This window comes from Aspergillus costaricaensis, assembly GCF_003184835.1.
Source record: "Aspergillus costaricaensis CBS 115574 unplaced genomic scaffold BO79scaffold_23, whole genome shotgun sequence".
In the NCBI taxonomy this organism is placed as follows: domain Eukaryota; kingdom Fungi; phylum Ascomycota; class Eurotiomycetes; order Eurotiales; family Aspergillaceae; genus Aspergillus; species Aspergillus costaricensis.
The window spans coordinates 192247-219626 of NW_020291823.1; the positions used below are offsets into that span (position 1 = coordinate 192247).

The following is a 27380-nucleotide window of genomic DNA, read 5'->3' on the forward strand; positions in this document are numbered from 1 at the left end:
CGCGGGGAAATAAAATAACACTCTACCTCCTACATTACCATAAAATTAACTCAAAACCACATGCAAGTTTACTGTAGCATCATCACTAACCTACGGAGGGTAATCCCGCTTCATCTACTGCATTCTCTCACCGTGACGCTCACCTTAGTCTACGCACTTACCCTAGGCCAAAGCAAAGCAAAGCAAGCAAGCCAACAGAAGCCCGAAGTTTAATCCCGGAGTTCGAAATGAATGAATGATGGAGGAGAAGGATGAGTTATACCTAATTCAGATATGATATGATAGTTCCGGTGCTACTTACTTAGGTACACCGGGGTTTAAGTTAGTTACTTAGGTTGGTTAGTAAGGTTCAGTTACTAGCTAGGGAGAAGGAAGATGGGGGTGGGTGGTTGGTTTCGCCTCGCCCGACGGGGCCGATTGAGCGGTTTCCGCGGTTTGGGTGGTTAAGTTACTTAGATAGGTAGGATGATGATTCTGGATGGATAGGGCATAGGGAGATTCCCTCACGGGGGAAGTTTCGCCGTTGGGTTATGTTCCTGACGAATGGGAAGGTACCGCATGTTGTAGTAGTAATGGTGATGGTGATGATGATGCTATTCCCGATTATGCTACCATTGTTAGTAGTTACTACTATGGTCAAACTGGTGACTACCATTAGCTAACTCCTCGAGTAATGAGTTAGATAGCATACATACGCAATTAGTACCGTGTACAGCCCGTGCACCACCCAACCGCCCCCAAATCATCATCATCACCCGGATGCCGCAGTCCATGGTGATCAGAATTCCGGGGGATTCTCACCCTTGCCCGGTATTATTACAGGGATAAGGGGGGAACTTAGTATCCGTAGTAGGCCTGAACTTGAACCTGGGGCAGCAAGGCAAGGCAAGGCAAGGCAAGACAGGGTCGGTATGCAAAACAAAAACAGAACAACAACAACCCACGTCAGCCAAGACTCGAAAACCGACTCCTCCCCCAGCCATCTGGAAAATACCAAACTACAGGATCCTATCTATGCTACTTTACTATTTCTGGGGTTCAAAGGGGGGGAAGAGGCCCATAGAAGGTCAGCTGAGGGGGGAGGAGTTGTTAAGTTACTATGGAGAAAGAAAGAAAGGAAGTCATCCCACATCCCACACTTTTCACCCCCTTATGTGTTGTCTGTCCCATTTTACCCCATCCCCAATCCCATCTCATCCCATATTTTCCCCAAAGGCCAAGACCAGACCAAAAGTCAGGGCCAAGGCCAACAGTAGTAAACTACTTAGTCAGTGAAAGGTAGCTATCGTGGAGTACACTAAACCAAACTCATTTCTCCATTGCTCTAACACAGTTAGACTGTAGATAGATAGATTACTTGGAGAGTAAATAATAATAATAATCCCACGAATATACTTAACTGTAGCTAACTAGATAGAGAGATTGAGATACTTTTAGATAAAAAAACCCCAAAGTGGATAATTCAGAACCAAAAACCCGCAAACCCAGTACCTGGATTCTCCGTCACACTAGTCCCAATCCAGGATTACTTACCTTCTTAGCCGAAGTGGAGCACCCACCCACTCACCGGAGTGGTATGGGCGGGCGCGTGGAAATAAGAGACCTGTTGTGCGTCCCCCCATTTCGTGTTTTTAAAACCGCACTAGTACCTGGTACCTCGCCTAGTCGGGAAAGTACCTTTACCTTTACCAAACTAATTCACTTCCCGAAGTGTAACTAAGTCTACTAAGTGTGTGTTGCAAAAAAGGCTCCCCACATACGCAAACCGTGGAACGGGTTGAGGTGAGTGAGGTTTTTCCGTCGGGATGTCAGTTCTGGCTGCTGTCGCTTGTCGTCTGTCTGTCTGTCTGTCCCTGAACCATAGGATGGGAGGTGATGGTAATCGCTCTTGGTTCGTTGGTCGTGGTGATGGTCGTTTCGTTGTCGACATTTGGGTTTGGGGTTGTTTCGAATTTCTTTCTTATTGCTTGGGACCTTTGTATCAGGGTTTGAGGTTATTTGGTCCTGCTCTCCGTAGTTAGGGTATCTTTGTTTGTTCGTTGAAACCGTTCTCTGACAGCTGGGCTGAAGTGAGATATGGCGTTGTCCGTTGTCGTCGTCTAGTTAATTTACTTAGATGATACTAAACTACCCATACTGATATTGACTGACTTCCCTTCGGGAAGGTGAATCGAGCTACGTACCTACGTACCGTACCTACTTACTCCGGACGTGGAGCCCTACATAACAATGCATGGAGACAGGGGACACGTGAGGGATGCCAACCCAGCAGCAAGCAAGCATTCTGCATGATCGCAACAAAAGAAACAACCAAAAAAAAAAGGGTTTCGAGAACGGTCAAAGAAGGTCAGTCATCGGTATTGCCGGTGTGGGTTGAAAGACCGAGACCGAGACCGAGACCCTCCCCGCGTCGTCCATCATGACTTAACAAAGGAAAATATGGAGAAATCAATCAGTCACAAGTTCGCCTCATAGTGATGGATGACCACACAATAGTGCATGATATTATATCCCGCAATGGAGCCATAGTCCATACAAAATGGAAAAAAGTGAGGCTATTCCGTGCGGGCGCGCCACTGCCAAAGTCCGGAGTAGTAGACCGGAGTACGGAGTAGATAGTAAGAGGCTAACTCCCACTACGGGTTAGACTAAGTAACTAGCCCGCACTTCCCCGAGCGCGGACTAAAATACCTTAGTAATGGGGCTTATCAGGGCAATTGATTGATTGATTGATTGTTGGAGGAGGGGCCCAAGATTTGTCCACAGTAGTAGTAGTACTCCGTAGTAGTAGCGCCATACTCAGTCGGGAAGGACTGACTTGGGACTCGACTGACTGGTCGCCACCGGACCAGCCGAATGCAAGGCCCCAAAAAAGTGAGGGGCAACAAGGACCTTCTGACCGCATCGAACCCGCAGATTCGCCGTTCTCGACGTTTTCTAGAAGGCTTCGACTGGGGCCCTTGGAGCCAGTTAGCTGCATTTCCTTGTCCAGACGATTCTTCTTGGTTTTGCCGCTCCGAAATTTTGGGGTGAGGGTTCGAGATCAGAGAATTTTTCTGGGGCTGACATGGCACATCGGATGTCGGCAGCAGGGGAGTTTGTTGGCCACTGAATTGGGATTTGTCGAGGGGTCATGGCCACTGGGGAGATGGGGGGGAGTGGGTGCTACGTCATAATCGGCAGTCCGATAGGGAAATCGGGTAAAGTCATAGTGTTGGTGGGATTGTCCTTATTATTGATTTCGGCCTCTGGGGCAATTTGCCAATAATTAATGCGACTTTTGGTGGCTTTCTTCTTTGAGGGACTCGCAAAGCACAGTCAGTAGTCAGTCAGGCCAGTGTGTTGGCTAATGGATGGGGGCAACGAAATTCCCCTTCGGGATAAGGTCGGCTACCCGTAAGGATGCTAAACCAGTTTCGGCCGACCCTCTCGTACGAGCCGTGTATAGATGACGGGGGTGAGACAATTATCCGCACGATGACGGCGCGTGTTGGCGCGTATGACAAGAGTCATGGCTTACACCTCGTAATCTTTACTACATTCTATCTTCATCACCTACTAGACTACTTGCAGGTAGAGATACGACCTTAGGTAATACAGGTTTCGGCACAATGGCAATTGTTCCGTCAGTCGGTGCATAAAGAAAGCAGCAGCACGAACAAATGACCTCGAAAATGCGATCACGACCACGGGCGTCCGTGGAGCGCCCACTAGATACCACTAGGCTCGTTCTTGGCTTTCTGGTACCTACAGTAGTGACCAAGACTAGACGGCTAGTCAGTTGGTCACTCCATCGACTCAGCGCGGTAACGGGGCCAATTCCTCCCACTTCACCGACGTTAATTACGAATACAGTTAGCGGCCCCCAATAATGATACCAATCGCGGTCCCAACTCGCCGCGAGCCTGCCTTTCCTCTTCCCTTCCCCCCACCGGGCGATCGCCCGTGCCAAGCTGTCTCATCGAGGATCCTGGTGAGGGATTTTCTGTCGGACCTGGTCTGCCCTCGTTCACCCGAGGTTCAAGGATAGCAGCAGTAGCACCCTCCTCCATCCAACATCCCAGTCGCGCATCGGACCTCCGCGGTCGAGGTACTTGCTGCAGTAGCGGACAATCGATCGCACAACGCCTTTGCAAATGGAGATGCTCGTGCTGCCAGCACCATTGCCAAGAGCACCAAGAAAGTGTTGTGTTCGATAGATAGTACTATCCTCCTGCAAAGTATCATACTATCGAAGGATACTATTGCTATTGCAGCATTGGCAGTACGATGATGACGACTAATCAGTTACTTAGTGGGAGGGGACAGTCCTTGACCATTGACTACTCACAGCTACACGTATGTACCTGCCCCCACGGGCGGGAGGAAGCTCCGACTGTTCATCGGAGATCCCAATCGAGTACGAGGATGCGCCATCGTCATTCGTCAACGGGCCAGCCGTCGTCCCCAGCAGCAACAGATGCTGGATATTAGCAGCAGCAGCGCAATTTTAGCCCGCTCCAATTACCCTCAGTAGCTCGATACCAGTCTAGCTACAAAGCAGCTAGCTGGGCTGCGTACGTCGTTTCTCAAACCTCGCCGAGCTCCAACGCTCTGACGACAACCACTAAAGAGCTACTGCAGGAGCTTTATCGTCCTTACCTTTTTGACACCTCCGGAGAAGACTTGCTGGCTTGTATGAGAGATTTTTTAACCTCATTTCCATTCCGCATCCGCACGCGCGCGCCCCAGCGTGCCACCGTGGCAGCTAACCCACCATCTATTGATGACGCGCCGTGCTTTGCAGAACTGCTTCTGCCCAGTGACCAGCAGAATCCGATAAATCGGTTAGTTAGTTAGTTTGGTTGCTTTCTAGCAGTGCAATTGCCCTTGGTTATTCTTCCGGGCTGCTGTGCGTATGCTTGGATCGGGTTTAGCCCGAGCCCTCCCCGACTCGGGGAATTATTGCCCGTCCGTACCTGGGCGACTTGCTGTTGGCCAGTCTTGGAAGTAAGCTACGGTCGGCGAAATTGGTTAGAACTAGAATTAGACTGCAGAGTTTCGATGCAGAGAGCTATTTTCCGGACATAGCTAGATATCCAGTCTAGATGGACTAGTTAGATAGCAATGAAGCGCGGCAAGCCGGATCGATAGCACTAGATGCTTCAGGTCGCTCCCTGCCTATCATGGGCCGACCGGTGACAACTACTGCATCATGGACAATTAGCTACCGATAGGGAAGAATACCCTGGTGGAAGCGAGAACCCAATAGTTAGTCAATCAGTAGTAGACATGGAACAGTCCAAAACGACCGGGTCTGGAACGGATATCGGCAGGACAAGATGGAGGGATACCGAACTCGCAACGCAACAACCAGCCAGCTTATCTGTGTCAAATAGCTTACTAGCTAAGTAAGTAACTAACTAGCTACCCCTCCTCGTGCAGCTCTCCCACCAGACAAAATAGATTAGTTACTTAAGTGACTGCCGGGCTGACAAGCCCACCCTGGGGTGATGGTGGAACGCCATTTGCGCTGCAAATGCGCTCAATCACGCACACGACTCCCCAAGTAAGTTAGCCCCAAATGAGTGCGTGAATTGAATTGAAATGAAATGAGTGGGTGGAATCATCATTATCCCTCACTCAACTTCGGCGCGTATGAGCAAATGCCCATGTCTTGCCTTGTCGGCCTTTCTCCTCGGCATATTCGGCCCTTCCCACTCAGTAGTCAGGGTCGCCGAAGTTCTACTACTATTTTACTGGGTGGTAACTAACTGCTAACGGGTCTGGGCTAACTACGCGACACGGGAATCGGCACGGGCGCGCCGTTTTGGAGACAAGACATAGACTGGCACCAGAGTTTGGTTTACCCCCTCCCTCCAATCATACATTCGCCCGTTCATATCCATCCATTCAGGGCGTTTTACTTTATCCCTCTCCCCCCAGTCTGTTGTCTCCTTTTCCATGGTTGGATGTTGTCGGGTATGAACCGTGGTACTGGACCGAAAGTCCATGTTCAATGTTGGGTGTGAAGAATTTTTCCGGAATAGAGTGTCGGGTGTGTGAAGCGATGGATGTAAGGCTGAAGTGAGGGAATAAATCTGCCGGGTTGCTTTTTGGAGGAGACGTGTCTGATGGAGGGAGGGAGGGTTGGGTAGGGATACGTAGTACTGTAGTAGTGGTGATGTCTCATGTCTATTGGGTGTGGTAGTTTGTCTGATACACGTTTAACTTTGTTGCCAGACGTAGTAGTATCTCGTAGTAGCCTACAGCTTTGAGTGTGTATGGATCGATGCCAAGGGATCACCAGCATGGATTATTGTGTCTAATTAAGTACTCCGTACCTGGATGTTCATATATGTATTGAGTACTTTTGTGCAGGTTTGGGCACCCCGTGATATACACTTGATATTATATACGTTCTACAGAAGTATCTCACTAGACAGCAGTAGCAAGTAGTAAGTGTAGTATATTCAAGACAAAACAACCATTCATGTCTCTCTGCAGCACAGTGCAGCAGCAGTCTGCTCCGACCCTGATTTCAATCACCCTGTTTCAGTATATATCCCGTGCCTACATCCTCTATCCAATACATATGTAGGTACCCCTTCTTGCATCAATCAGAAGTAGGTACCATCGATCAACATCATACCCAAGGAAGAATAAGTATCGATGATCTGACCGACTATTCTAGTACCTGGCTTGTCTTGTCTCATCTCCATCATCCCACCGCTCGACTCACATGCCATGTTTTACATGAAGTTTAATTATCGGATCATTGTCTGATACACCCACATCCACTATATATTTCCAGAAGGGGCAGGTTAATCGAACAGACAGACGAATCTGCAGTAGCCACATGGATAAATTATAGATGGAGATTATACATACGTACATTAGGGAAGTCATATCATCTAAAAGGGAAGGAAGGATAATAATGATGTAGATCGGTGTGGTTTGAGTTTTTACGGATATAACTATCCGTTTTCTAGATGTGTGAAGAATCGATCAATTAGGTAGGTAGTTAACTATGTATACCTGCATATGATGTCAGATAGACACTTGGTTACTAACTACCACTCTGGTCCGTGACTACGGAGTAAGTATGTCTGATGTGATATCCTAATATACTCCGACTCCGTTTCGTATGAGGGTCCGACGGGACAAAGTCGTGAGACAGTAGTTACTACTTGGCAGGATGGATAGAGTTTTCCTGAACTTAAGTGATAATAATAATAAAATAAGGTTAACTTGAGGAAGTATTTGCCGAGTGAGTTATCCCCGTCAGGATAATCCGTATCCCTGATGTGATTGTGATGGTGATGCTGATGTGGAAAGATGATATCAGATCGACAGTTCATCAGGGGGCTGGCTGGCTGGCTGCCTTTCTTGCCCTGGCTATCTACATTTGCGAAGATGGCATCTAAGCGAGAAATGATTTTTGTAAATTAGGAAATGAAGAAAGTATAATCCATATTCAAAATGAGATACTAAGTACGTACTACTAGTAACCGAACAACTCAAGATATACTATCACACGAATAATACTCCATACAGCCAAGCAAAATCAAAGAAATAAAAAGCAAAAAACAAATAAGTAACTTAACCCGCCCCTCGAAAACGTGACTCTCCCTCTTACAGTAGTAAGTAGTAGTAGGTTTACCCCCTTTCCAAGCCAATAGTTATGCAGATTGTTTTGCGCCAAGCGGGAGATGTGCAGTCTTCAGCAAGGCTTTTTCTTGGCGGTTTTGTCTATCATCCATCCCTTTTTTGATGTGCGAATAATTAATTGCCAGGGTGGGATGTGCACGGTTGATAACGAGGCAGTGTCTGTAGCTTACTACTAATTATAGAGTGTAATGAAAATGACTTGATTTTGGGGTGGTTGTTGTTATCAGTGCAACGAGTTACTTGTCTGGGTGTAGTGTTGACGTTTATGAAGGTGGTGGTGGTGGTGATGACGGGTGATGCAGCTTGGCGGGAGTTGTTACTACTTACTACAGTATGTCGTTCAATTCGTGTTTCGCTTACAGGAAATAAAGCAAGAATAGTAGAGAAAGACATAGTAAGAATCTCTTTGTCTAGGATTATATTCCATACAACAAAGAACCGGCCATATACTTCAACAACATACTAGTAGTATACTACAGTGATTAATAGACATTCCCACCAGTTCATCAACCCAGTTTCTACCCCATACCCCATATCACCACCACCAACACCATAAGTAAATTAACTAACTCAACCCCAACCCCATCTGTTCATCCTCCATAATCTCCATACCAAACAAACAAACAAAGTTACCCCTTTCTTCTCCCCCCCTCTTATCTCCCCGCCAAGCCCTGCCGTGCATTCCTCCCTTTTATTGTTCTTGGCAAAGGGGCGTATCTGCTGCCTCCTGCACCGCCCCTCTCCTCCCTTGTAGAGTGTAATGCAGCCAGCGGAGAGGGGGAAGGATGGGGATCATCATCATCATCAATCACAGCACAGCATAGCACAGCCCAGCCCAGCACAGCCTGAAGTTTGAGTCGCGGGTGATCAACAGTGAGAAGTGTAGTAGTTGTTAACCTTCTGCAGGGTTGATCAGATGACTAGTAGGCTACAGTATATACTTAATATAGAGTTTGATGGATGGGTTGTTTACTTATAGGCATCTACACAAATGGTAAAAAAGAGTAATCAACTACGAAGTGATCAAACGAGGAATTACTTAGAGAATTGAATCAAATACTTGGCAGGTATAGTAAGTGGTCGTCATCACTTTCATGCTGTGCTCTGTAGGGATACGTCATACAGCATGAGAAATCTGGGTAGATGCATATGTGTACAGTCTGTATGTTTGTATGTATGTATGGTAAGAATGGGATGGAATAGAATACTTACAGTATTACTGATAGTAAATGGATGGATGGATGGATGGATGGTGTTACACGACATGTTAATTTCCTTCCTACATACACTCACACATACATACATACAGCTGCGCCTATACCCCAACCTCACTCATTCATTCATCTCTACCTCCAGAGACAAACAGACATATCTCAGAAGTACCAAGAGATTAGAAGAGTAAGTCAGTATACAAGCGAATCACCTCCCACCACGAATTCAACCAACTAAGTAACATACAAACTCTAACTCTATTCCCTTCCTCTGCATACCACCTCTCCTCATCTTCATGTACAGTAGATAGAAAGTATATGCACAATAACCCTACCTACCCAACCTCTTACAATATTTTCCTTCCTGCATTGCATGACGTTACAACCCTTCCAATTTACTATCCGTAGATATAAATCCATAGATGGAATCTTGGCGGTATGGAATGTGCATTGCAGTATGTATGTATGCATGTACGCCGTAGTGATGGGTGATGATGATGCTGCTGCTTTCTAGCCATTCTAGCCTGCTTCTGGTCCCTTGGGTCGTGCCGGTCTGGATTGCTGGGCTCGTACTTGGCTTTTCGTTTTGAGTTTTGGCGTGCTTGAGGTAGTGCTGTCATGTTGTGCTATCATCATCATACTGCAGTCGGTGAGCGGTGGATGGATGGATGGGTCAGATGGTGGTGTTCGGGTCAGTGGAATGGAGGAATTGGGTTGGGTGTGTGAGTTTATTGTAGTTGTAGGTGTGATGAAGGTTTACGGTGGTGTGTTATAGATGAGGAATAGTGGTGATTTTATGAGTTGTTGTAGTTGTGAGTAGATAGTATATATTATAACTGTGCAATGATATATATACAATCCCAACATCCATCCAGACGGGCTCAACTTCATAGCAGAGCCGATATATTTATATGAGTTCATATGTTCAAGCAATTTTAGATCATATATATATGTATATATACCTCGATACTCCTCTCTCCCGCCAGTATGTGCACTGTGATCCCAGTTCTATACCAAGACTGCCGATGCAACGGTGTCACTGGGATGTCCATTGTTATCCCCCAAACGGAAGGGTGCAGTCCTTGGATCTTGTGCGAGAGATATCATTCTGTTCGCGATAACATCCGAGACAGACTTTCAATCGAACACGGTGGGAATCTGTGGTTTTATATCGAACCTCCATGAGAACGGGCGTATGACAATGCAGCACGACTGCTGCCATTATGCTCTTCCAAGCTCGGCCTGGTGGTCTAGCCAGGTCGATGAGCATACAATAACTCCCAGATGCTCTTGTAGCCCCATCAAGTCATCACCATGGCATGACTGTTCGATTGAACATTGCTGCTGGAGATGTCTTGGATAGACCTAGGCTAGACTAGCATCTTCCCAAGAACAACATCCATCATGACAATAAACCCAGCGAAACTGTAAGTTACCTAGAATTTAATCTTCATCCCCACCGAACAAGGCACCATCGCCCCCGGCATACTCCTCTCAATGGCAAACTTAGCCCTCCACCCCGAGCAATGCCCCGGAAGAATAACCGCAGGATCCAGCCTCTTCAGATCCCTAACGGTACTCTCCAACTGTGACGCCTCACTAGTAGCAAGATGAAAGCCGCCAACAATAGCATGTAGAGGGTCCTCGCCGTCCAGCGAGTCCACCGCATGCTGTGCGCAATTGACCACACCGGCATGACTGCACGCAGTGAACATGACGATGCCTTTGTCTAAATAAACCAGTCAGCCACAGCACATTGATCCAAAGGATCTGACATACCCTTAAGCCTACACATCAAAAACCTCTCATCCGCAATCCCCTCATCCGAGAACCAATCCTTTGCTTCCGCATCGAACCTCATCCCCCCCTTCAATCCATGCTCATACCCCGTCCGTCGCGGAATCTCCCCCGAGATGAAGAAGAAGTCATCGAGGACGGTATGCGCATCAGCATGTTTCTGCACCGTGCCTCCGGCAGCTTCTAACTCCTCGAAGGTGGGATCAGCCTGCAGCGAGATGATATTCTGGCCGATAGCCATGCCTCTGTAATCCGGTCGATCGGGGTGAAGATCAACCACCGTCGTGGAGGCATTCCCGCTGGCTTTCTTCTTCTTAGCATCTGTAACCATCTCAATGGCTCGTTGGAGACCACCTATACCACCTTTAGCACACACCACCCTTTACCTCAATGGACGAAGTAATAACATACCAGAATGATCCCGATGCCAATGCGACAACTGCACGACCTCCACGTCCGCCAAATCTGGCCGTAGCCGCTTCACATTCCTCTCCCAGGCGTCGCCTTCAGGTCCGGCGTCGAAGAGGATCGTGTGTTGTTTGTGGTCTTTTGTTGCGGTCTGGGGTTTTTCTCAGCTTCCAAGATCCAGAGAGGAGGGCAAAAGATGATAGGAAGGGTATAACGCACCACAAGAATCGACAACCCATGCGCAGAGCAGCATATATCCTCCATTTGAAGCTCCTTATGCGCATCGCCCCGGTCATGGATTTCGTGCGGAGAGGATGTTGCTAGCGTGCGCATTAGACCGGTCACTTCTACTGTGTCTGGCGGGATGGGGGACATGGGGTCCAGGTCGTTGTCGATGAGGATGGTGGCTTCGAGGGAGTCGAGGGCTACGAGGGAGGAGGCGGACATCTTGCTTTGGATTTGTTTGCGTGTGTGTTTGGATGCTTTTATTTATGGGGGTGGTTTAGGTCGGATGAAAGAATGGTGTTGGGTTTGAGCGGGATGTGGGAAGATGGAGTTGGTGTATGGAAGAGGGGAGGGCAGGGGTTCGTGGTTAGTATGGGTTCATGGGTTTGTGCATTACTAGTTGGGAATTTGTTTGAGGGGATGTAGCATCATTAGAGGACAAGGATTACAGTAAGCTGTAAAGGTGGATGATTGTTGGAGGCTCATCTCATCTCAGGTGACGTGCAGGTGACGCTTTGGTGCCTTAGGCTGCATTAGAGATCGCCAGATGCAATCTGAATGAATCAGTGGATATCAATATATCTAATTACTAGACATCAAAAGATACAGATAGCGATAGATACTTCTAGAACGACTAAGATAGCCAAGTCCATTACTGTGCTAGTGTGGTGTGGCACGGCTTGACTTACACCGACTCTTCTACTACCACTCTACTCCGTACTCTGCAACTCATCATAGCTATGCACATCATTCGTTTAAACGTTATATACATCACGGGCAGTAACATGTTGTGATCAGCAAAGGGCAAGGCTCGTGTCTACGTCTAACCCTCAACGCATATCGCTGATAGGGCAACATCAAAGCTCAAAGCAAAGCACTGCTTCTATCCAAGGGGCGAGGACACCTCCCGGCAGATAACAGCCAGTTTCACCAGGCGCGTGCTCTGGCTGGATTAGGAATCTCGTCTCCAAACTTCTCCTGCCGGCCACATGCAGACCGGACGCGGTCAGTCTGGGCCTGACACGTTTAGACGACCATGCATCCAGCTCTTGCCACGCGAGAAGTCACTGCCGTTGCACCGAGGCGACAAAATGGGAATAGGGGATGGGCGAGGTAAAAATGTGACCAAAAAGCCCCGACGCGTCTACAGACCGGTCTTGCCCAACACGTCGGCAAGCTTGTCGACATCGTCGTCCTTCTTCTGGGAAACCTTTTCGTTCTCGGCCGCCTCGTCGTCCTTGACAAGCTTCTCGGCCTTCTCTTCCTCTTCCTCCTCCTCTTCTTCCTCCTCTTCCTCGCTCTCCTCCTCCTCAAGTTCGTCCAGCTCGTCGACACCCCACATGTCCTCCGGGTCATCGTCCTGGCCGTGCTCCTCCTGACGGGCCTCCAGGATCTCGCGCAGTTCCGTCACGTTGTTGTCATCCTCGTTGAAGATGTTGCCGTTCAGCTCAATACGACGCAGGGCAGGAAGGGCAGTCTTGGTGGCGTGCAGGAACTGCTTGACACCCTCGGCGGTGATCTCGTTGTACTGAAGACGCAGCGTCTGGACCTTCTGGTTCTTGGCCTCAGCCAGAGCCTGGGCGACCTTGACGCCACCACGGCCGGACAGCAAGCAGTCACTGACACCGAGCTCGCGGAGAGAGGGCCAGCTGGACACCACACCAGCAAGAGCGGTGGAGCCCATGATGGTGAAAGTGTTGTCCTGCAAGTCGAGAACCTCTAGAGCAGAGCAGTGGCGAAGACCATCCTTCAACAGCATCGAGATACCCTCCTGACGGATACCGTTCTGTGTCATCTTGACGGAGCGCATGCCGGCAGCGTGCACCTCGTAGGCACGTGCCCAAGCCGCCATACTGCCGTTCTCCAAGCGATTGCGACCGCAGACGATGCTCTCGAGAAGAGGCACCTCCTTGCCCTCCTTACGGGCCTCCTCCTTGCGCTGAGCCAGCTCAGTAAGCGCCTTCGCGATGTTCGAACCAGCCTCGGGGCCCATGCCGTTGTTGTTGAGGATCAGGTGGCGGAGCGGGGTGTGGCGAGCAAGGAAGTCGACGAGGGGCTTCTGGGTGTTGGCGCCGAAGGCATTATCGGAGAGGTTGACGGTGTGGAGGGTGGTGATTTCGAGAAGGGCATTAAGGAGGAAGGTCAGAGCGTCGGGGATTTCGCTCAGCAGACGAGAGGTGAAGATGTCGGCAAGTTCAGCCACTTCGAGGCTCTTTTGCGTAGAAAGCACAGCGGCGAGACGCTCGCAAGCAGGAACACCCAGAGTGTTTCCTCCGAAGCGGATCTCAGTGTAATCGGTGGCTTCGAGAAGAGGCTTGATGTGAGACTCGATATCCTCAGCGGAATCGAGCTTGAGGCCTTTGCCCTCGATAGAGAAGACCTTTGGAGGGGCCATGGTGGGGTAAATTTCAGGGGTGGAATTGCACAGTGCGATGCAGAAAGGGTGCAAAAGAATCAAAGTAGCAGGACTCGATGGAGATCCTTGTAAGCAACGGCTGAAGAGTAGCAGGAAAAGCAAAGACAATGAGCGTGGGAGGCAATGCGACCGTGGAGGGGCAAAAAGTGAAGAAAGAAAGAAAGACTTGATGAAGCAGCGGGCCGTGATGCAGCATTCCCCTGACAACCCAATTATTTCCGTTTGTTCCCATAAATTTTCCCCGACCGCCGCTCCGGCCGACTGCAGACACCATCTCCGCCGTTTCCGGGCAATCGCATCATTATTCAGCATCTTTTCGTCTTGCTCTGCCTCCGACTGCTGTTCGCTTTCATCGTCTATCCTGTCGCTCTCTGTCCATTGTCCTTCACTGAGTCTGTTTCTTCAGTTGAATTTAGTTCTTCATCATGTCGTGGTTGTTCGGTTCCTCCAACAGTATGTATCTCCCATCCATGCTCGCCGCATGCTCCATACCTCTTGTCTCGCTAGTATATCGGAGTCATTCAGAGCTGACAATTCTCCCTGACAACAGCTGAGAAGGCTGCTGCCCCTGCTCCTGCCGAGTCGGCGCCCGCGGAGAAGCCCAAGGTACGCTCATGACAATGCGACACAGACAACCAGTCCAGAATGCCCTAACCCAGTCACAGCCATGCTGCGTTTGCAAGACCGAAAAGACCGCCCGCGATGACTGCATGCTCTTCTCCAAGACCGACGACCCCACACAGGAGTGCAAGCCCTTGATCGAGCAGTACAAGGCCTGCATGGCCGGCTACGGCTTCAAGGTCTAAGCTGCACCATACCCGACTGCTGCCGGGACAACTGCACAACGAGGATGATACATAGAGTTCAGCGCATGCAAATATGGTGTTCGGTTATGGGTTTATTCTGGGTTACATGTATTGTATAGGTCATCGTCCGACGTGGAGCATCTCCCTTCTTGTGCAATAAATGTATATTATCTATGTCATTATGTTCTGGGAATATTGTAAGAAGAGAAGGCTTAAGCAGCCGCTTTTATCTCTGCCAGGCGCAAGAAGCACAACGCGCAGTCTATCGCCGATAAGATCTGCCCAAGGCAGTCCCGAACATCAAAATGGGTATCACGAGAGAATCAAGTAGACTATGAAAGGAAATCACCGCCAGCAACCTCACTGGTTCTTCTTCTCCGTTTCCTCGACTGCCTTCTGGTCGATCCTGCGGCACTGCTGGATCAGTTTCCAGAAACACCACAGATATGCAATTCCAAAGCCTCCAGCACCGATGAGGGCATTCAGTACCACCCACAGATCCGGCTTGCCAGGAGGGGGTGCCACAAAGGCCTCAAGAACGTGCCATGCAATCATAGCAAGGTAAAAGCAGGCGTGCAGAAGTTTGGTCAGCACATGAAGCTCGGCGCCCGGGGTGGTGTCTTCCAAAGAGGCACGGCGGCGGAATGTTCCAAACGAAGTTGGAGGGAGTCCCAACAGGTAGGCCCAAAGCAAAGTCATGACGAAGTAGGGAATCCGAAGCTCGTCACGCTGCAGAAGAGGATACATGGTCCACGAGCCAAGCATGTTGGCCCAGCCCACCCAGGCCCGAGTCTCTCTACTTAGTCCGCCATCTCCAGCCAGGAGAAGAGTCATGGGAAGCAAGGGGAGGAGAACACTCTTCTCATGCACCTGGAATGAGAACAAGAAGAAGCCCCAGGCTACACTTGACAGGGCTGGGAGAAGTAGCGATGCGCGCGGGTGACGGAAGATGATGGCGCAGGGAACAGCAATGGATGCTAGCGTCGCTCCAAGGGACATGCGTTGGAGCAGAGTGGCCTCGAAGCGGTGAAGTTTGTAAAACGTATGGATGGCACACCACGCATTAGCAACCTTGTCCTCGAACAGGCCACGAGCAAAGGGAAAGACGCGGTGGATAATTTGAGTCAGCTGGAAGATAACTGCATAGAGCATTGAGCTCTTGTCCAGCTCGACCGGGAGGATCTGCAAAAGCGGAGGCGGAGGGGCAAATGCCAGAGTTGCTTGCGCCTCGATACCGATCGCTCCAATGAGCATTGGAGCAAGCAGGACAGCGAATGCGACAAGGGTGACAAGAGAAATGCTGATGAGACGGAGGAACCGGATCTTGGGGAAGATGCAGACACCAAGGAGGAAGGCGAACATGACCGGAGCATAGTACAAGGCCATCTGCTTGAAACCAAGAGCACCCACGAAGAAGATGCAGGCCCATAGCATGCGTCCAGCTAAGATGGCATCCAAGCTCGCAACAACCAAACCCAGCATCACCGTGTTATATTGGAAGTGTCCGTGGTCGATGAGGATGGTAGCGGGCTGTAGGAGGATCGCAGTGAGGGCAATTGAAGCAGACCAAACCGGAACGCTCTGCATGCGAGTGAAGCGGCGCAGGAAGGTAACGACGGCCGGGATGTAGACAAGGTATTCCGAAGCAATCACTGTTCCGCGCATGAACACCTTCAACAAGGGATCTTCAATGCCACGGGACTGGTCCAGGGCAAACCATGTGGGATCAAAGAGAGAACCACTGTTCAGTCAGTCTATAACCACGACCAATCGGAGCAGCATGACGTACAGTTTTCCAAGCAACCAGCTGTGGTATGCAGTCAACGGCGGGTAGTCCAACCCCCAGTATTGCAGATCGTATAGATACCATTTGGCAATGGGCAGATGAGTCGTGATTTCCATCCAATGCCTCTGTGCTTCAAAGTCACCATGCATAGGGGGTACTCCGAAGCCTGTGACCGTTAGTATGTGGCGCCTGGGTATAGGAGATGGCAGTAAGTTGCGTACCAGAATATCCCCACAAACTGACAGCCCAGCGAAACAATCCCACTGCCATCAATATCAAGGGTAGAACGAGCCATTGTGAGACACCAGCGCGAGCAGACCAGAGGAAAGACACCAATGGGAAAGCTGGAGAGGCTTTCCCTCCAGCGTCAACAATGAGAGAATTGTTAGAGCCGGCGAAAGACGAGGGAAGCTTTCTCTTCTTCCGCGGACGGTAAGAGGACGGGGGAGGCGCCATGATTCACGAGCAATGGACCAATTCAAAAGAGTTCCATTGACTGCGTGTAAATGTCGAGCAACCGTGACAGGTCCAAATGAATGACAGGTAGTTGGAGTCGATAGTTAGTGGACTGGCTGGATGTGGTTGACTGCGGAGGGACACTCTGGTTCCAACGGTCTGCCGGTGGACCAATGAGAGGACCGGTCGGAGTCGGGCCCAGTCGGGTTAGTCTCCCAGCCAGTTCCCCACTTAGTTCCTGGGCTAGCCTAGCTGCAGCAGGCGGTAGGTGCTGTTGATTTTTTTCTGCCAGCCTCCAAATTTTTTTTTGCGTTCAGTCGCCTTATCAGAGCTGCTCCCCAGCTGGATTTTTTCTTCTTCCTTCATTCCTGTCCTACTCTTCCCCTTCACCTTTTTCCATCATTTTTTATCACTCTTCTTCACTTGGTTGTCTCTTCAACTAAGTGTTCATCTCTTTTCATTGCATATCTAACGGTGCGCTTCAACAGACACTCTGTGGGCTTCTTGCATTGAGGGCTGTGGGCTGTAGCATACTACATCTATTCTGTGGGATCTGTGGGATACTCTCGTGGGTTTCATATCATAGACGGTAGCTTCCCTGTCGTCTCGTGTGGGCTTAGACACTGTCGTTGTGGGTTACCTGTGGGTATTTGAAAATTTCCATTACAAATCGGGTGATTGTGGGATTATAAGATCTGCCGCACATTCCTAGCTTTTCTCTGTATACTTGCTTAGTTTACAGTTTATTTGGTTCGTCTCTTCCCTTCTTCCTATTACTCTGTCTATTGTCTCTTGGACTAACCTCTGTTCCCTTCAGATCAAAATGTCCAAGACCAAGTCCGTTACCAAGAAGGGCTCTGAGAAGCCGGTTGACAAGACCCTTAGCAAGGTCAAGTCTGCTGGTGTGACCAAGTCCTCCCAGTCCCCCAAGGCCAAGAGCAAGCAGATTGCTCGTGAGGTTGCCTCCAAGGAGAAGAAGGACAAGAAGAAGAAGAAGGAGCCTACTCCCAGCGAGTCTTCCGAGTCCGAGTCCGACAGCGACGAGGAGATGGCCTCCGACTCCAGCTCCAGCAGCGAGAGTGAGGACGAGAAGCCCGCCAAGAAGACCGAGAAGAAGGGCAAGAAGGTTGAGTCCGAGTCCGAGTCTTCCGAGTCTGAGTCTGAGTCGTCCGACTCTGACAGCGATGAGGAGATGAACGACGCCTCTAGCAGCGAGAGCGAGGAGGAGAAGCCTGCCAAGAAGACCAAGGAGGAGCCCAAGAAGGCTGCTAAGAAGGCTGAGTCCAGCGACTCTGAGTCTGAGTCTTCCGACTCTGACTCCGAGTCCGAGGATGAGAAGCCTGCTAAGAAGGAGACCAAGAAGGCCGAGTCCGAGTCTGAGTCTTCTGACTCTGACTCCGACTCTGAGTCTGAGGAGGAGGCCCCCAAGAAGGCCGCCAAGAAGGAGTCCAGCGAGAGCGACTCTGACTCCGACTCTGACTCTGAGAGCGAGGAGGAGACCAAGGAGAAGAAGGCCGAGAAGGTATGCCATCTATTCCTTTCACTTAACAGTTTGATGCTAACGTCCCCAGGAGTCTTCCGACTCTTCTGACTCTGACTCCGACTCTTCCGACTCCGACTCTGACTCCGAGTCTGAGGAGAGCGAGAAGCCCTCCAAGAAGCGTAAGGCTGAGGAGGAGACCTCCGCTACCCCCAAGAAGAGCAAGACTGAGGACCCTGCTCCTGGTGCTTCCGCCAACCTGTTCGTCGGTAACCTGTCCTGGAACGTCGATGAGGCCTGGCTCCAGTCCGAGTTCGAGAGCTTCGGTGAGCTCTCCGGTGTTCGTATCATGACTGAGCGTGACACTGGCCGCTCTCGTGGGTGAGTACTTCCGTCTTCCATATTCATCAAGCTATTGCTAAACTCTTTCAGTTTCGGTTACGTTGAGTACACCAACGCCGTCGATGCCGCCAAGGCTTTCGAGGCCAAGAAGGGTGCTGAGATCGACGGACGTGTCATCAACCTGGACTATGCCACTGGCCGTCCCGCCAACAAGGACCAGCAGGGTGGTTTCAAGGACCGCGCCAACGCTCGTGCCCGTTCCTTCGGTGACCAGGCCAGCCCCGAGAGTGACACCCTCTTCGTCGGAAACCTTCCCTTCGACGCCAACGAGGACTCCGTCGGCGAGCTGTTCGGTGAGAAGGGTAGCATCCTCGGTATCCGTCTGCCCACCGACCCCGACTCTGGCCGCCCCAAGGGTTTCGGCTACGTCCAGTACTCCTCCGTCGATGAGGCCCGCGCTGCCTTCAACGAGCTCCAGGGTGCTGACCTGCTCGGACGCCCGGTGCGTCTGGACTTCAGCACTCCCCGTGCCAACAACGGCGGCGGCGGTGGTGGTGGTCGCGGTGGTGGCCGTGGCGGCTTCGGCGGTCGTGGCGGTGGTCGTGGCGGTTTCGGTGACCGTGGTGGCCGTGGCCGTGGTGGCTTCGGTGGCCGCGGTGGTGGTGCCCCCAACAAGGCTCGCGGTGGTATCCCCGAGTACAAGGGCACCAAGGTCACCTTCTAAGTCAGTGTGTAAGAGTACTAACCGACGTATACCTATGTTTTTCTAGACTGCTTTTTTGTTTTGGGCAATGGGTTATGGTTCCGGGGTTATTGTCATTATTCCTCACTGTTTCTGGTACCCCAAAAGTTGTCTGCATTATGTCACGCTAGCTAGCTAGGTAGCTAGGTAGCTATGTGCCTGTTTTATCTAGGTAGCATACCATACCAATTTAATGAATGGCTATGACCAGAATGATGTTACTTTTCTTGTTTTCTTAAAGGCAGTCTTTGTTTGGGTGAATGGGGTGGCACGGATCGACCAGATCTGCTGCGAGTGCGTGATGGTGGGCCTATCAGCGGGAAGAGGCAGCGGGGGGAACAAGTCAGCTGTGCAGTTGGGAAAAAGGCTGGTTGAGGGTCGGATGATGGACCAGCCCTCGTGCTCGTCTCCCCCTTCTTATTCTCCCCGTTCTCTCTCGCTTGTTGCTCGCGTCTATTGTTGTCCTTGGATTATCCCGTTCAACCTGAGTGAATAGAAAGAAGAACAAGCAGCAGGAGAAGGTATCTTCTTTGATTGAACTCCAGGTTGGATGCTGGAGAACTGACAGGGAACTTAAACCTAACTCAACCTATTTATTGATACTTTCTTCTTCTTCACGGTAACTGCCAGCATCCACTTGCCCACTTAAGTACTGATAAGATAATCTTAACGGATCCTCCCCCCCCCCAATCAACCATTCAAAACTGAACTGTTGCATCCCAAACCCCCGCCCTTTTCTGACCGCTCAGCGTATGAGCTGAACGGTCCGCTTGCATTCCCCGTGGTCTGAGGATTGACTGACCGTGTGTTGCCTGCCTGGTCACTCATCTCATCTCATCTCATCTCATCTCATCACCGCACTTCTACTTCTACCTTCTTATTTATTCTTCTTCTTTCCTTACTCTACTGTTTCCATCTCCTCCTCCCACCCCCTCTCGTCACTCTCCCTCTCTCCTTATCCTTATCCTTCCTCTTCACATCATGCAACCCAACCACTATGACCTACTGGGTCAGGTGCACGATGACCCTCGATCGGTCGGGCGACTGACGCGAGAAGCCCATCAGCCGCCGTCGCGCGAGCCTCACGCCTTCCAGCAGTCCCGGTCGCCTGCTGCTGTTGCGCCCACGAGATCCGAAGGTGCGTCATCTTGGTTTTCTCCAGATATCTGCCCTACGCCTGGCATGTCTGCACCTTTCCCCTGCATCTTCATTCACTCCGATCTGCATGCGTTGCCAGTCCTCTTTCAAAAGTCACTATTATTTGTACCACCACCATGTACTCACTACGTTATTATATAGATTCCTGGATCGAGGTCTCCTCCCAGCCCTCCTCCTCTTCCCTCTCCTCTGCCGGCACCAACGACGATATCATTACCACCGGTCTCCGCGTCCAGCAGGATGAAGCTGGTGCATACCATCGCAGCCGACGGCGCCGTCTGCAGCGGCTGGCTGCCGTCACCACCGCCCAAGTCGACTACTCGTCCCGCGAACAAAGCAGTAGTCAAGACGAATACGAGGAGAGTGAGAGCGAGTCGGACCGCGTCCTCAGCAGTTCCAACGAGGACATGGTCCGTCAAGCTTTACCCACCCCGTTCGTCCCGGGACCTGGCCCCTCTTCGACCGCTTCCGATGATGCCAGCGATGAGGATGATGATGATGATGATGACAACTCGACGGCGTTGGGAATGCGTATGGGTTCAGCTCCCTTTGTTCCTCAGCCCAACGTCTTCTCGCACCCACCTGCATCTCAGAACACCTCTTGGAGGCCTACCGGGGGACACCGCTCACAACCGAGTGAGGTGTCCAACTCCAGCCGTCGCACAGCGATCCGCAGAAACTCTCAAGCAAGTATACGCTCCGCACGGAGATCCTCCCAGCAACATAGTCCATTCAATATGATCTCACCGTCCCACCACGCGGATCACGACGCCGCTCTGCGTGCCAGTCTATCCACTTTGCTCTCCTGTGCCGCTGCGGCCCGCGGTCTGCCCAAATCCGACCCTCCCCCCTCACAGGCCAGTCCTTCTCGAGGCCACCCATCTTCCTTCCGCTTAGTACCGGAGTCAGTAGCGATGGGAGGAGAAGTTGGCGAGGAAGCCGTAGGGACGGAAGCGACTGTCCCCACTCGGACCCCGCGGCAGGGACCCACTCCGCAGCCGGCCGCATATTCACCCCACGATGTCCAGTCGGCCCCTCGAGCCAAGCGGCGGTCCAGCCCATCCAAGGAACGTAGCCACTCCTCTGCAAAGAAGGGCCGTCGAGCCAGCATAGCGGATGCTTCGACTGCCAGTCCCACCGTCATGACCTGGGTGATCAGCGCGGGTGTTGTCGTCTTGTTTTCAGCCATCAGCTTCTCCGCCGGCTACGTGCTGGGCCGCGAAGTCGGACGCTTGGAGGCCAGCACGGGAATGACCGTGGCTGGCGATACTGGCGTGCCCGGCCGAGCAGCGGCGGGCTGTGGCCAAGAAGCAGTTCGAGGTGGTCTCAAACGTATCCGCTGGGGATCAGGAACCTCTGGGTCAGGCATCATTGCGTGACTGACCACATACACTGCATCTAGTTCGTTTATATGAGTGCTAACGATAATGGTGATTACGGGATATGAAGCTATGATTATTTGGTGCGGTACATTCGTTGACTGCTTTTCCTATGTCTCCTCTGTTTGGAAGGACGGATTGCATGCATAGCAAGGCTTTCCGGTCGTCGGTCTATGAGGTTCTTGGATCATTTGTGGAGCCGCGGGAAAAGTAGTTGTTGGTTGAGATCAGGATTGATGTTTGGAATGGAGTTTGGAGTGAGTATTTAGTTGCAGTTATACCCCTTTCCCCTTGACAGCTAGTCAATACACGAGTAATTTGACATCCACTACTTTAGTTCAAGCAGTAAGACACAACCAGAACAGTAGTTAGATATCCTTACTTATAATAAATCAAGCAGACCACAACAGTGCATCTACTCTGACTCAGTTCCACTCTTCCATCCAAACAACTAGAACCAGTGTATAGACAAGAACCTTCAAACCCCCAATCCCAAAGTCAAACTCTTTTCTTTCCGTACTCTCACCCTATTCTACAATATAATGCTCAATGAGATATAATAATAAGAATTGAATTGACTTGATTCATTCCATACTCTTCTATTCTCCAACACAAGACATCTCCGATACATATCCAACATGAAAAGAGCACACAACACCACACCACGCCCCCTTCTCACGATAATTCAATCCCCACCACAGAACACACCAATCCAACAATAGCAACAACGAACCAACCCTACCCTACATTCGGAATTCATAGGAGCCCTCCGGGTAGTATTATCCCAGGGATTTTCGGAACAAAGGAAGTGTGGTAGGGATCCTGCTTTTCGAGGATCTCGAAAAGTTGCTGATGTAGAGGGAGGGGATAATCGCAACCTCAGATTTCTTAGGATTATCTCGAGGAAGATGATGGTAATGTGACAAGCACCGTGCAGCATCCATGTCTACTGGTTGCTGTTGCACGTGTATGATCCAGTAAGTAGGTAGAATAGGACGATTGTGTGTATCCAAGTATATATTATTGGTGGGATGTATAGTAGTAAGAATTGGTATGAAAGTACAACACAAAAGTTATCATCGAGATGCAGACAAGCCCGAAGAATGTTTATTATTTGTTGAACGAGATATCATACAACAAGGACAAGAACAGGACAAGACAAGACAGGATGAAATAGTAACAGATATCCGAACCCTTTATTTTCTCCGAATTGGAAGATGACGTCCAAGGACACATCAATCCGGACGACTTTCGTCAATCAATCCCAAGGTTTGATTCAGCGTGATACAAGTCGCTGGACAGTTTTGATAGAGTCTTGTGTTGCGGGTGATCTGAAGGACCTTATCTTGGAGAAGGTAGAGTCGACATCGCTGCGAAAACATGTATGAATGGTGTGCTTGGCTAGCAAGTGGTATTTAAAGCTGCTCGAGTGTCTCTGGAATCTCTGATTCCATTTGAAGGTCTTAGAGCCCCACGTAGACAGTGAGTTTTGCCAAAGATTGTCTCTCTGACGACGAACATAAATTCTGCAAGCAGGTCATGAGCCCGGTACGTCTCAGTCCTTGTTGACTTTGTGTTAGCCAAAGGCCGAGTTCATATGTCGTGGGATACTTGTGATTGAACTCTGTCCTAGTAGCTGCAGCTATAGGGATTTTTGGTAGGAAGGTTGTAGTTCTCAGTGAGTAGAGCAGCCAGCAAGTGTGGACATTATTGTATTCGATAGGCATTGCATCTCCACCCGTAGGCATACAATGTAGCAACTTCTGTGGAGTGTAGGTTCATGTTCCGATGTATGTATATATGGTGTTTTCCGTCATCGGAGACTTGGAGAAAGGAAGTTGTACTAATGGGAATGCCTTCATTTTTGGTATGTTTTCACTGCGTAATTCGGAAAATCTTTTCGATATACTCTTTCTTGCTTGACGACGTGGTATGTTGACGGGCTCGGCCAGGACTGGAGAGTAGGATGTGCGGACTTGAGGCAGTTTTGTTTTCTTGATGAAGAATAATTGACAAAGAATATTCAGAGGAAACAACGAATCAATCCCATGCTGCATCAGACTTGAACATCGTTCTTTTGCTTGGACTCGGACACCGGCTGAGCGAGATCACACGACTGAGGAACTCACGCCGTCCCGTCCGTCCGCTGCGTCGTCAAAGCTGACGAAGGCATTGGAAGGCCAGGAGTCGGATCGATGGAACCTGCTGCTGCTTCCCGCTCAGCCGGTATTGATCAACTTGGACTCTCTTGGTTGGCTGAGTGATGGCACGACTGAAGAACTCACGCCGTCCCGTCCGTCCAACGCAGTCTGTAGATAACAGAGGCGAGGGAAGGCCAGGAGTCGGATCGATGGAACCTGCTGCTGCTTCTCACTCAGCCGGTACGTCGAGTAGCTGGACGGGCCTCGTGGCTTTGTTGCAAGTGAGTGAGATGGGCACGACTGAGGAACTCACGCCGTCCCGTCCGTCTAACGCAGTCTGTAGATAACAGAGGCGAGAGAAGGCCGGTGGTCGGATCGATGGAACCTGCTGCTGCTGCATCTCACTCAGCCTGTGGCTTCTCCGCTGTAGTGTGATTGAATCGATGGCACGACTGAGGAACTCACGCCGCCCCGTCCGTCCAACGCAGTCTGTAGATAACAGAGGCGAGGGAAGGCCAGGAGTCGGATCGATGGAACCTGCTGCTGCATCTCACCCAGCCTGTAAGCCGGGTAGCTGGAGTGCCTCTGGCGTGACTGAGTGGAATAGCACGACTGAGGAACTCACGCCGTCCCGTTCGTCCAACGCAGTCTGTAAATGACAGAGGCGAGGGAAGACCAGGACTCGGATCGATGGAACCTGCTGCTGCTTTTCACTCAGCCTGGAAAACCAGGGAGGCCCGTCCGTTTGTTCGTTGCTTGCATCAGTTGATGTGGGAGATGTCCAAGCTGAGAGGCCGACGTCCGGAGCGTCCACGATGTTTTTCTGTCGAGAGCAGGAGTATTGGGATCTGAGGAGGTTGGTTTGTTGTTTTTTGGTGCTTGCCCTTTTCCACTTTCCATTTTCTTTCTTCTCTTATTTTTTATTTTATTTTATTTTATTTTATTTTATTTTATTTTATTTTTTTTCTCTCGGGTGAGGTTTGCTCCTCTGCGTGCGTATGTTTTCTTCTATTCTCTTTTCTTTTGTTCTTTTTATCTTTAACTTTTCTTGTATTCTTGTTTTCGTTTCTGTTTTGTTGCATGTCATTCTAGGAGACCGACGAAGAATCTAGGTTGCGAGCGTCCTGTGATGAGCTTTTTTGGATCAGTAAAAAGAAACCATGGATAGGAATCCCTAGAAAGAATCATACTCACTGGAGGGTTCTGGTTGATACTGCATCAAAAATGCACACTCAGCTTCACATTGAAGAGTGGCCCATGACGGCTAGGTATGATATTGGATTGATGTCGAACATAAGAGGGTATGAGTCCGAGTCCTGGAGAAGGAGGTGAGTGGATAAGAGGGTGAGCAGGTCGGTGATAGTGGCTGAAGACTGCAACCTAGAAGTCGAGGTTGCCGATGTTGATGCTAGCAAGCAGTTGTATCGGTTGAAGGACTGGTAGCTACTGGAACCTCTGTCTGGGATAGCCAGTCAACCAGTAACGTCTCTTGGTATCGTTTGAACAAGGTCGGAGTAACCAGTTGTGAAGTGAACTTTGATTGCTATGTGCTTCAAGGTGTGCTGCTAGCACCCTCCTTATCAATTGCTGGGAATGCAGGTCCCGTGCAAAGAAGGAGACAATGAGAAAGCTGGATGATGCTTAGAGAAGCATCGCGCTCTATTCTCTTTATGTTCTGGGGACCAGTGATCCGCATAGGAGAGTTTGTCACTCCTAGCAGTAAAATAAGTCCGGAAAGAATACTTTCAGAAACTATTCTCCATTTGTAGAACAGTCTTAGCCGTGGCTTCGAGAAGTTGGAAGACCATTTGAGGAACGTCGATGAGGTTTCACTTAGAATGTGCGAGTGTTAGTCAATATTAAAGAGGCACAGCGGCACCACTCTGAAGGGACTGACCTATTCGGCATTGATCATGTCCACGCCAGGATCGCTGAGGTTGTGGTTCGTGTCGATTGCCAGAGGAGCGACCGTGATGGAGAGAGTTGATTGCGTCAAGATGAAGCGCAGGACCAGGGAACGGAATACCCTGGAAATCATCTCTTCAAGGTTTCTTTTGGAAGATGCTGTCAGTTTGTCTAGCACGTAGTAAAACTGCTCAGTCAGTTCAACAAACGATACCACAAAGATAAACGTCATCGCCCTGTGATAGGAAAGGAGCAAGGATAGACACCTACCAACTCTGTGTGCTGTGAGACACTGGAGCTTGCGATCTTCATTATCTGTGAAGATACCAACTTCCTCGTCCTCTCTGTTGATGTAAAATCCCTTCAATGGTCAGCAAACATACCATTCAACGGGTGGTCATGAGTAGGTAATACACTTCACGAGGCCTGAAGGCCACCGAGGAGAGCCATGAACTCTGCAAGCTGAGTATAGGTAGCTCATAGTGCCTTTATCTTGTTCATCACGAGATTATTTCTTCAAGAAGCAATAAATATAAAACGCCAACGTCACTGAGTGTTGGAAGAATTGCGATGGAGAGCGGGTTAAGAGTAGAGGAATGAAGTGAGGAGAGAACTGAGTGAGGAAAAAAAATGAAAAGAGGAGAGAATTGAGAATGGATTCTCGCCTGTATATATAGCTGAGTTTTTTCTTGCGCGGCCACAATTTGTCATGAGAGATTCACTCGGGATGTGAATATCAGCAGTGCGGCAGCGACAGTATCCTTAGTGAATGATTCCCAGTGTTAATTTCTGAGCACTGGAATTGCATTTTCTTCCATAGTCCTGCTGTTGTGTGAATCTCGACAAAGGCGTAATGCAGCGAGGGTGAAGATGCTTTCGGCCTCAAGTCTGTCGCCGTGAAGGAGAGAGACAGCATGATCAAGTTTCCCATTTGGAATTTAAAATTCATTACATGCGCCTTGGGGTGTAGAGTGGCGGCGCTTCCAAGTCCTTCAGGTCTTCATAGATTTGTTGGGCGGAAAAACTGACACCAGCTTTGCTTTGAGTAGATTGCCCAACAACGCGAGAGAAGTGAATCCTTCCTATAGGTATCAAGGCAACACTGAATCCTGTGAATGTAGAGCAGATTGCCGTCCCGCTTGATGAATCGCCACGCCGACAGAGGCCAGTGTGACAGGATCTTCTCCACTATCTCTGGAAATCCCAGCGATATTTGCGCTGATGTAGGCCCTTTGTATCCATGATCTTCTTTCAAGGTTGTGAATCTTTCCGTTTGCGTTTCGGGGACTGAACAATCATCGTTCGAATTCACGCTTGATGAATCTTGGGATTCACCGAGAGCGTTCATATGGGCTATACGTTTCCATCCTTGTTCCTGCCAGGCCCTCCCAGCTGACATCCACTATTTGCTCGAATAATCGGTTCCAATCTTGTATGTCGTTGAAAGCCATCTTCGATCAAATCCCATCTTCGAGTGT

At 50.0% G+C, this 27380-nt stretch overlaps 8 protein-coding genes across 8 annotated transcripts; 3 read left to right on the forward strand and 5 right to left on the reverse strand.

Moving 5' to 3' along the window:
* Positions 1-3978: 3978 nt before the first annotated feature.
* Positions 3979-4360, reverse strand: BO79DRAFT_33436 (uncharacterized protein). Its single transcript, XM_025689089.1, has one exon. The coding sequence runs from the start codon at positions 4225-4227 to the stop codon at positions 4021-4023; it is 207 nt and encodes a 68-aa protein (XP_025537729.1). The 5' UTR covers positions 4228-4360; the 3' UTR covers positions 3979-4020.
* A 5937-nt stretch (positions 4361-10297) lies between these two features.
* Positions 10298-11513, reverse strand: BO79DRAFT_288752 (MBL fold metallo-hydrolase; the record flags this gene model as incomplete). Its single annotated transcript, XM_025688717.1, has 4 exons — positions 10298-10590; positions 10641-11012; positions 11070-11217; positions 11286-11513. 4 exons carry the CDS (start codon positions 11511-11513, stop codon positions 10298-10300), a joined length of 1041 nt encoding a protein of 346 aa, XP_025537730.1.
* A 520-nt stretch (positions 11514-12033) lies between these two features.
* Positions 12034-13873, reverse strand: BO79DRAFT_210008 (GTPase-activating protein RNA1). The gene has a single exon (XM_025682716.1). It carries the CDS (start codon positions 13684-13686, stop codon positions 12436-12438), a length of 1251 nt encoding a protein of 416 aa, XP_025537731.1. The 5' UTR covers positions 13687-13873; the 3' UTR covers positions 12034-12435.
* A 175-nt stretch (positions 13874-14048) lies between these two features.
* On the forward strand, positions 14049-14730 carry BO79DRAFT_238843 (copper metallochaperone COX17). The gene is made up of 3 exons (XM_025684851.1): positions 14049-14160; positions 14258-14313; positions 14373-14730. The coding sequence occupies exons 1-3, from the start codon at positions 14133-14135 to the stop codon at positions 14511-14513; spliced, it is 225 nt and encodes a 74-aa protein (XP_025537732.1). The 5' UTR covers positions 14049-14132; the 3' UTR covers positions 14514-14730.
* A 143-nt stretch (positions 14731-14873) lies between these two features.
* On the reverse strand, positions 14874-16755 carry BO79DRAFT_152045 (dolichyl-P-Glc:Man(9)GlcNAc(2)-PP-dolichol alpha-1,3-glucosyltransferase ALG6; the record flags this gene model as incomplete). Its single annotated transcript, XM_025678675.1, has 4 exons — positions 14874-15652; positions 15749-16254; positions 16303-16465; positions 16521-16755. The coding sequence occupies 4 exons, from the start codon at positions 16753-16755 to the stop codon at positions 14874-14876; spliced, it is 1683 nt and encodes a 560-aa protein (XP_025537733.1).
* A 375-nt stretch (positions 16756-17130) lies between these two features.
* BO79DRAFT_198137 (putative nucleolin protein Nsr1) lies at positions 17131-19536 on the forward strand. The gene is made up of 4 exons (XM_025681318.1): positions 17131-17505; positions 17573-18277; positions 18327-18616; positions 18668-19536. The coding sequence occupies exons 2-4, from the start codon at positions 17579-17581 to the stop codon at positions 19299-19301; spliced, it is 1623 nt and encodes a 540-aa protein (XP_025537734.1). The 5' UTR covers positions 17131-17505; positions 17573-17578; the 3' UTR covers positions 19302-19536.
* Positions 19537-20011: 475 nt separating this feature from the next.
* BO79DRAFT_176406 (uncharacterized protein) lies at positions 20012-22179 on the forward strand. The gene is made up of 2 exons (XM_025679854.1): positions 20012-20457; positions 20619-22179. The coding sequence occupies exons 1-2, from the start codon at positions 20301-20303 to the stop codon at positions 21854-21856; spliced, it is 1395 nt and encodes a 464-aa protein (XP_025537735.1). The 5' UTR covers positions 20012-20300; the 3' UTR covers positions 21857-22179.
* A 3715-nt stretch (positions 22180-25894) lies between these two features.
* On the reverse strand, positions 25895-26214 carry BO79DRAFT_256843 (uncharacterized protein; the record flags this gene model as incomplete). The annotated part of the gene is made up of 2 exons (XM_025686226.1): positions 25895-26089; positions 26173-26214. 2 exons carry the CDS (start codon positions 26212-26214, stop codon positions 25895-25897), a joined length of 237 nt encoding a protein of 78 aa, XP_025537736.1.
* Positions 26215-27380: the final 1166 nt, after the last annotated feature.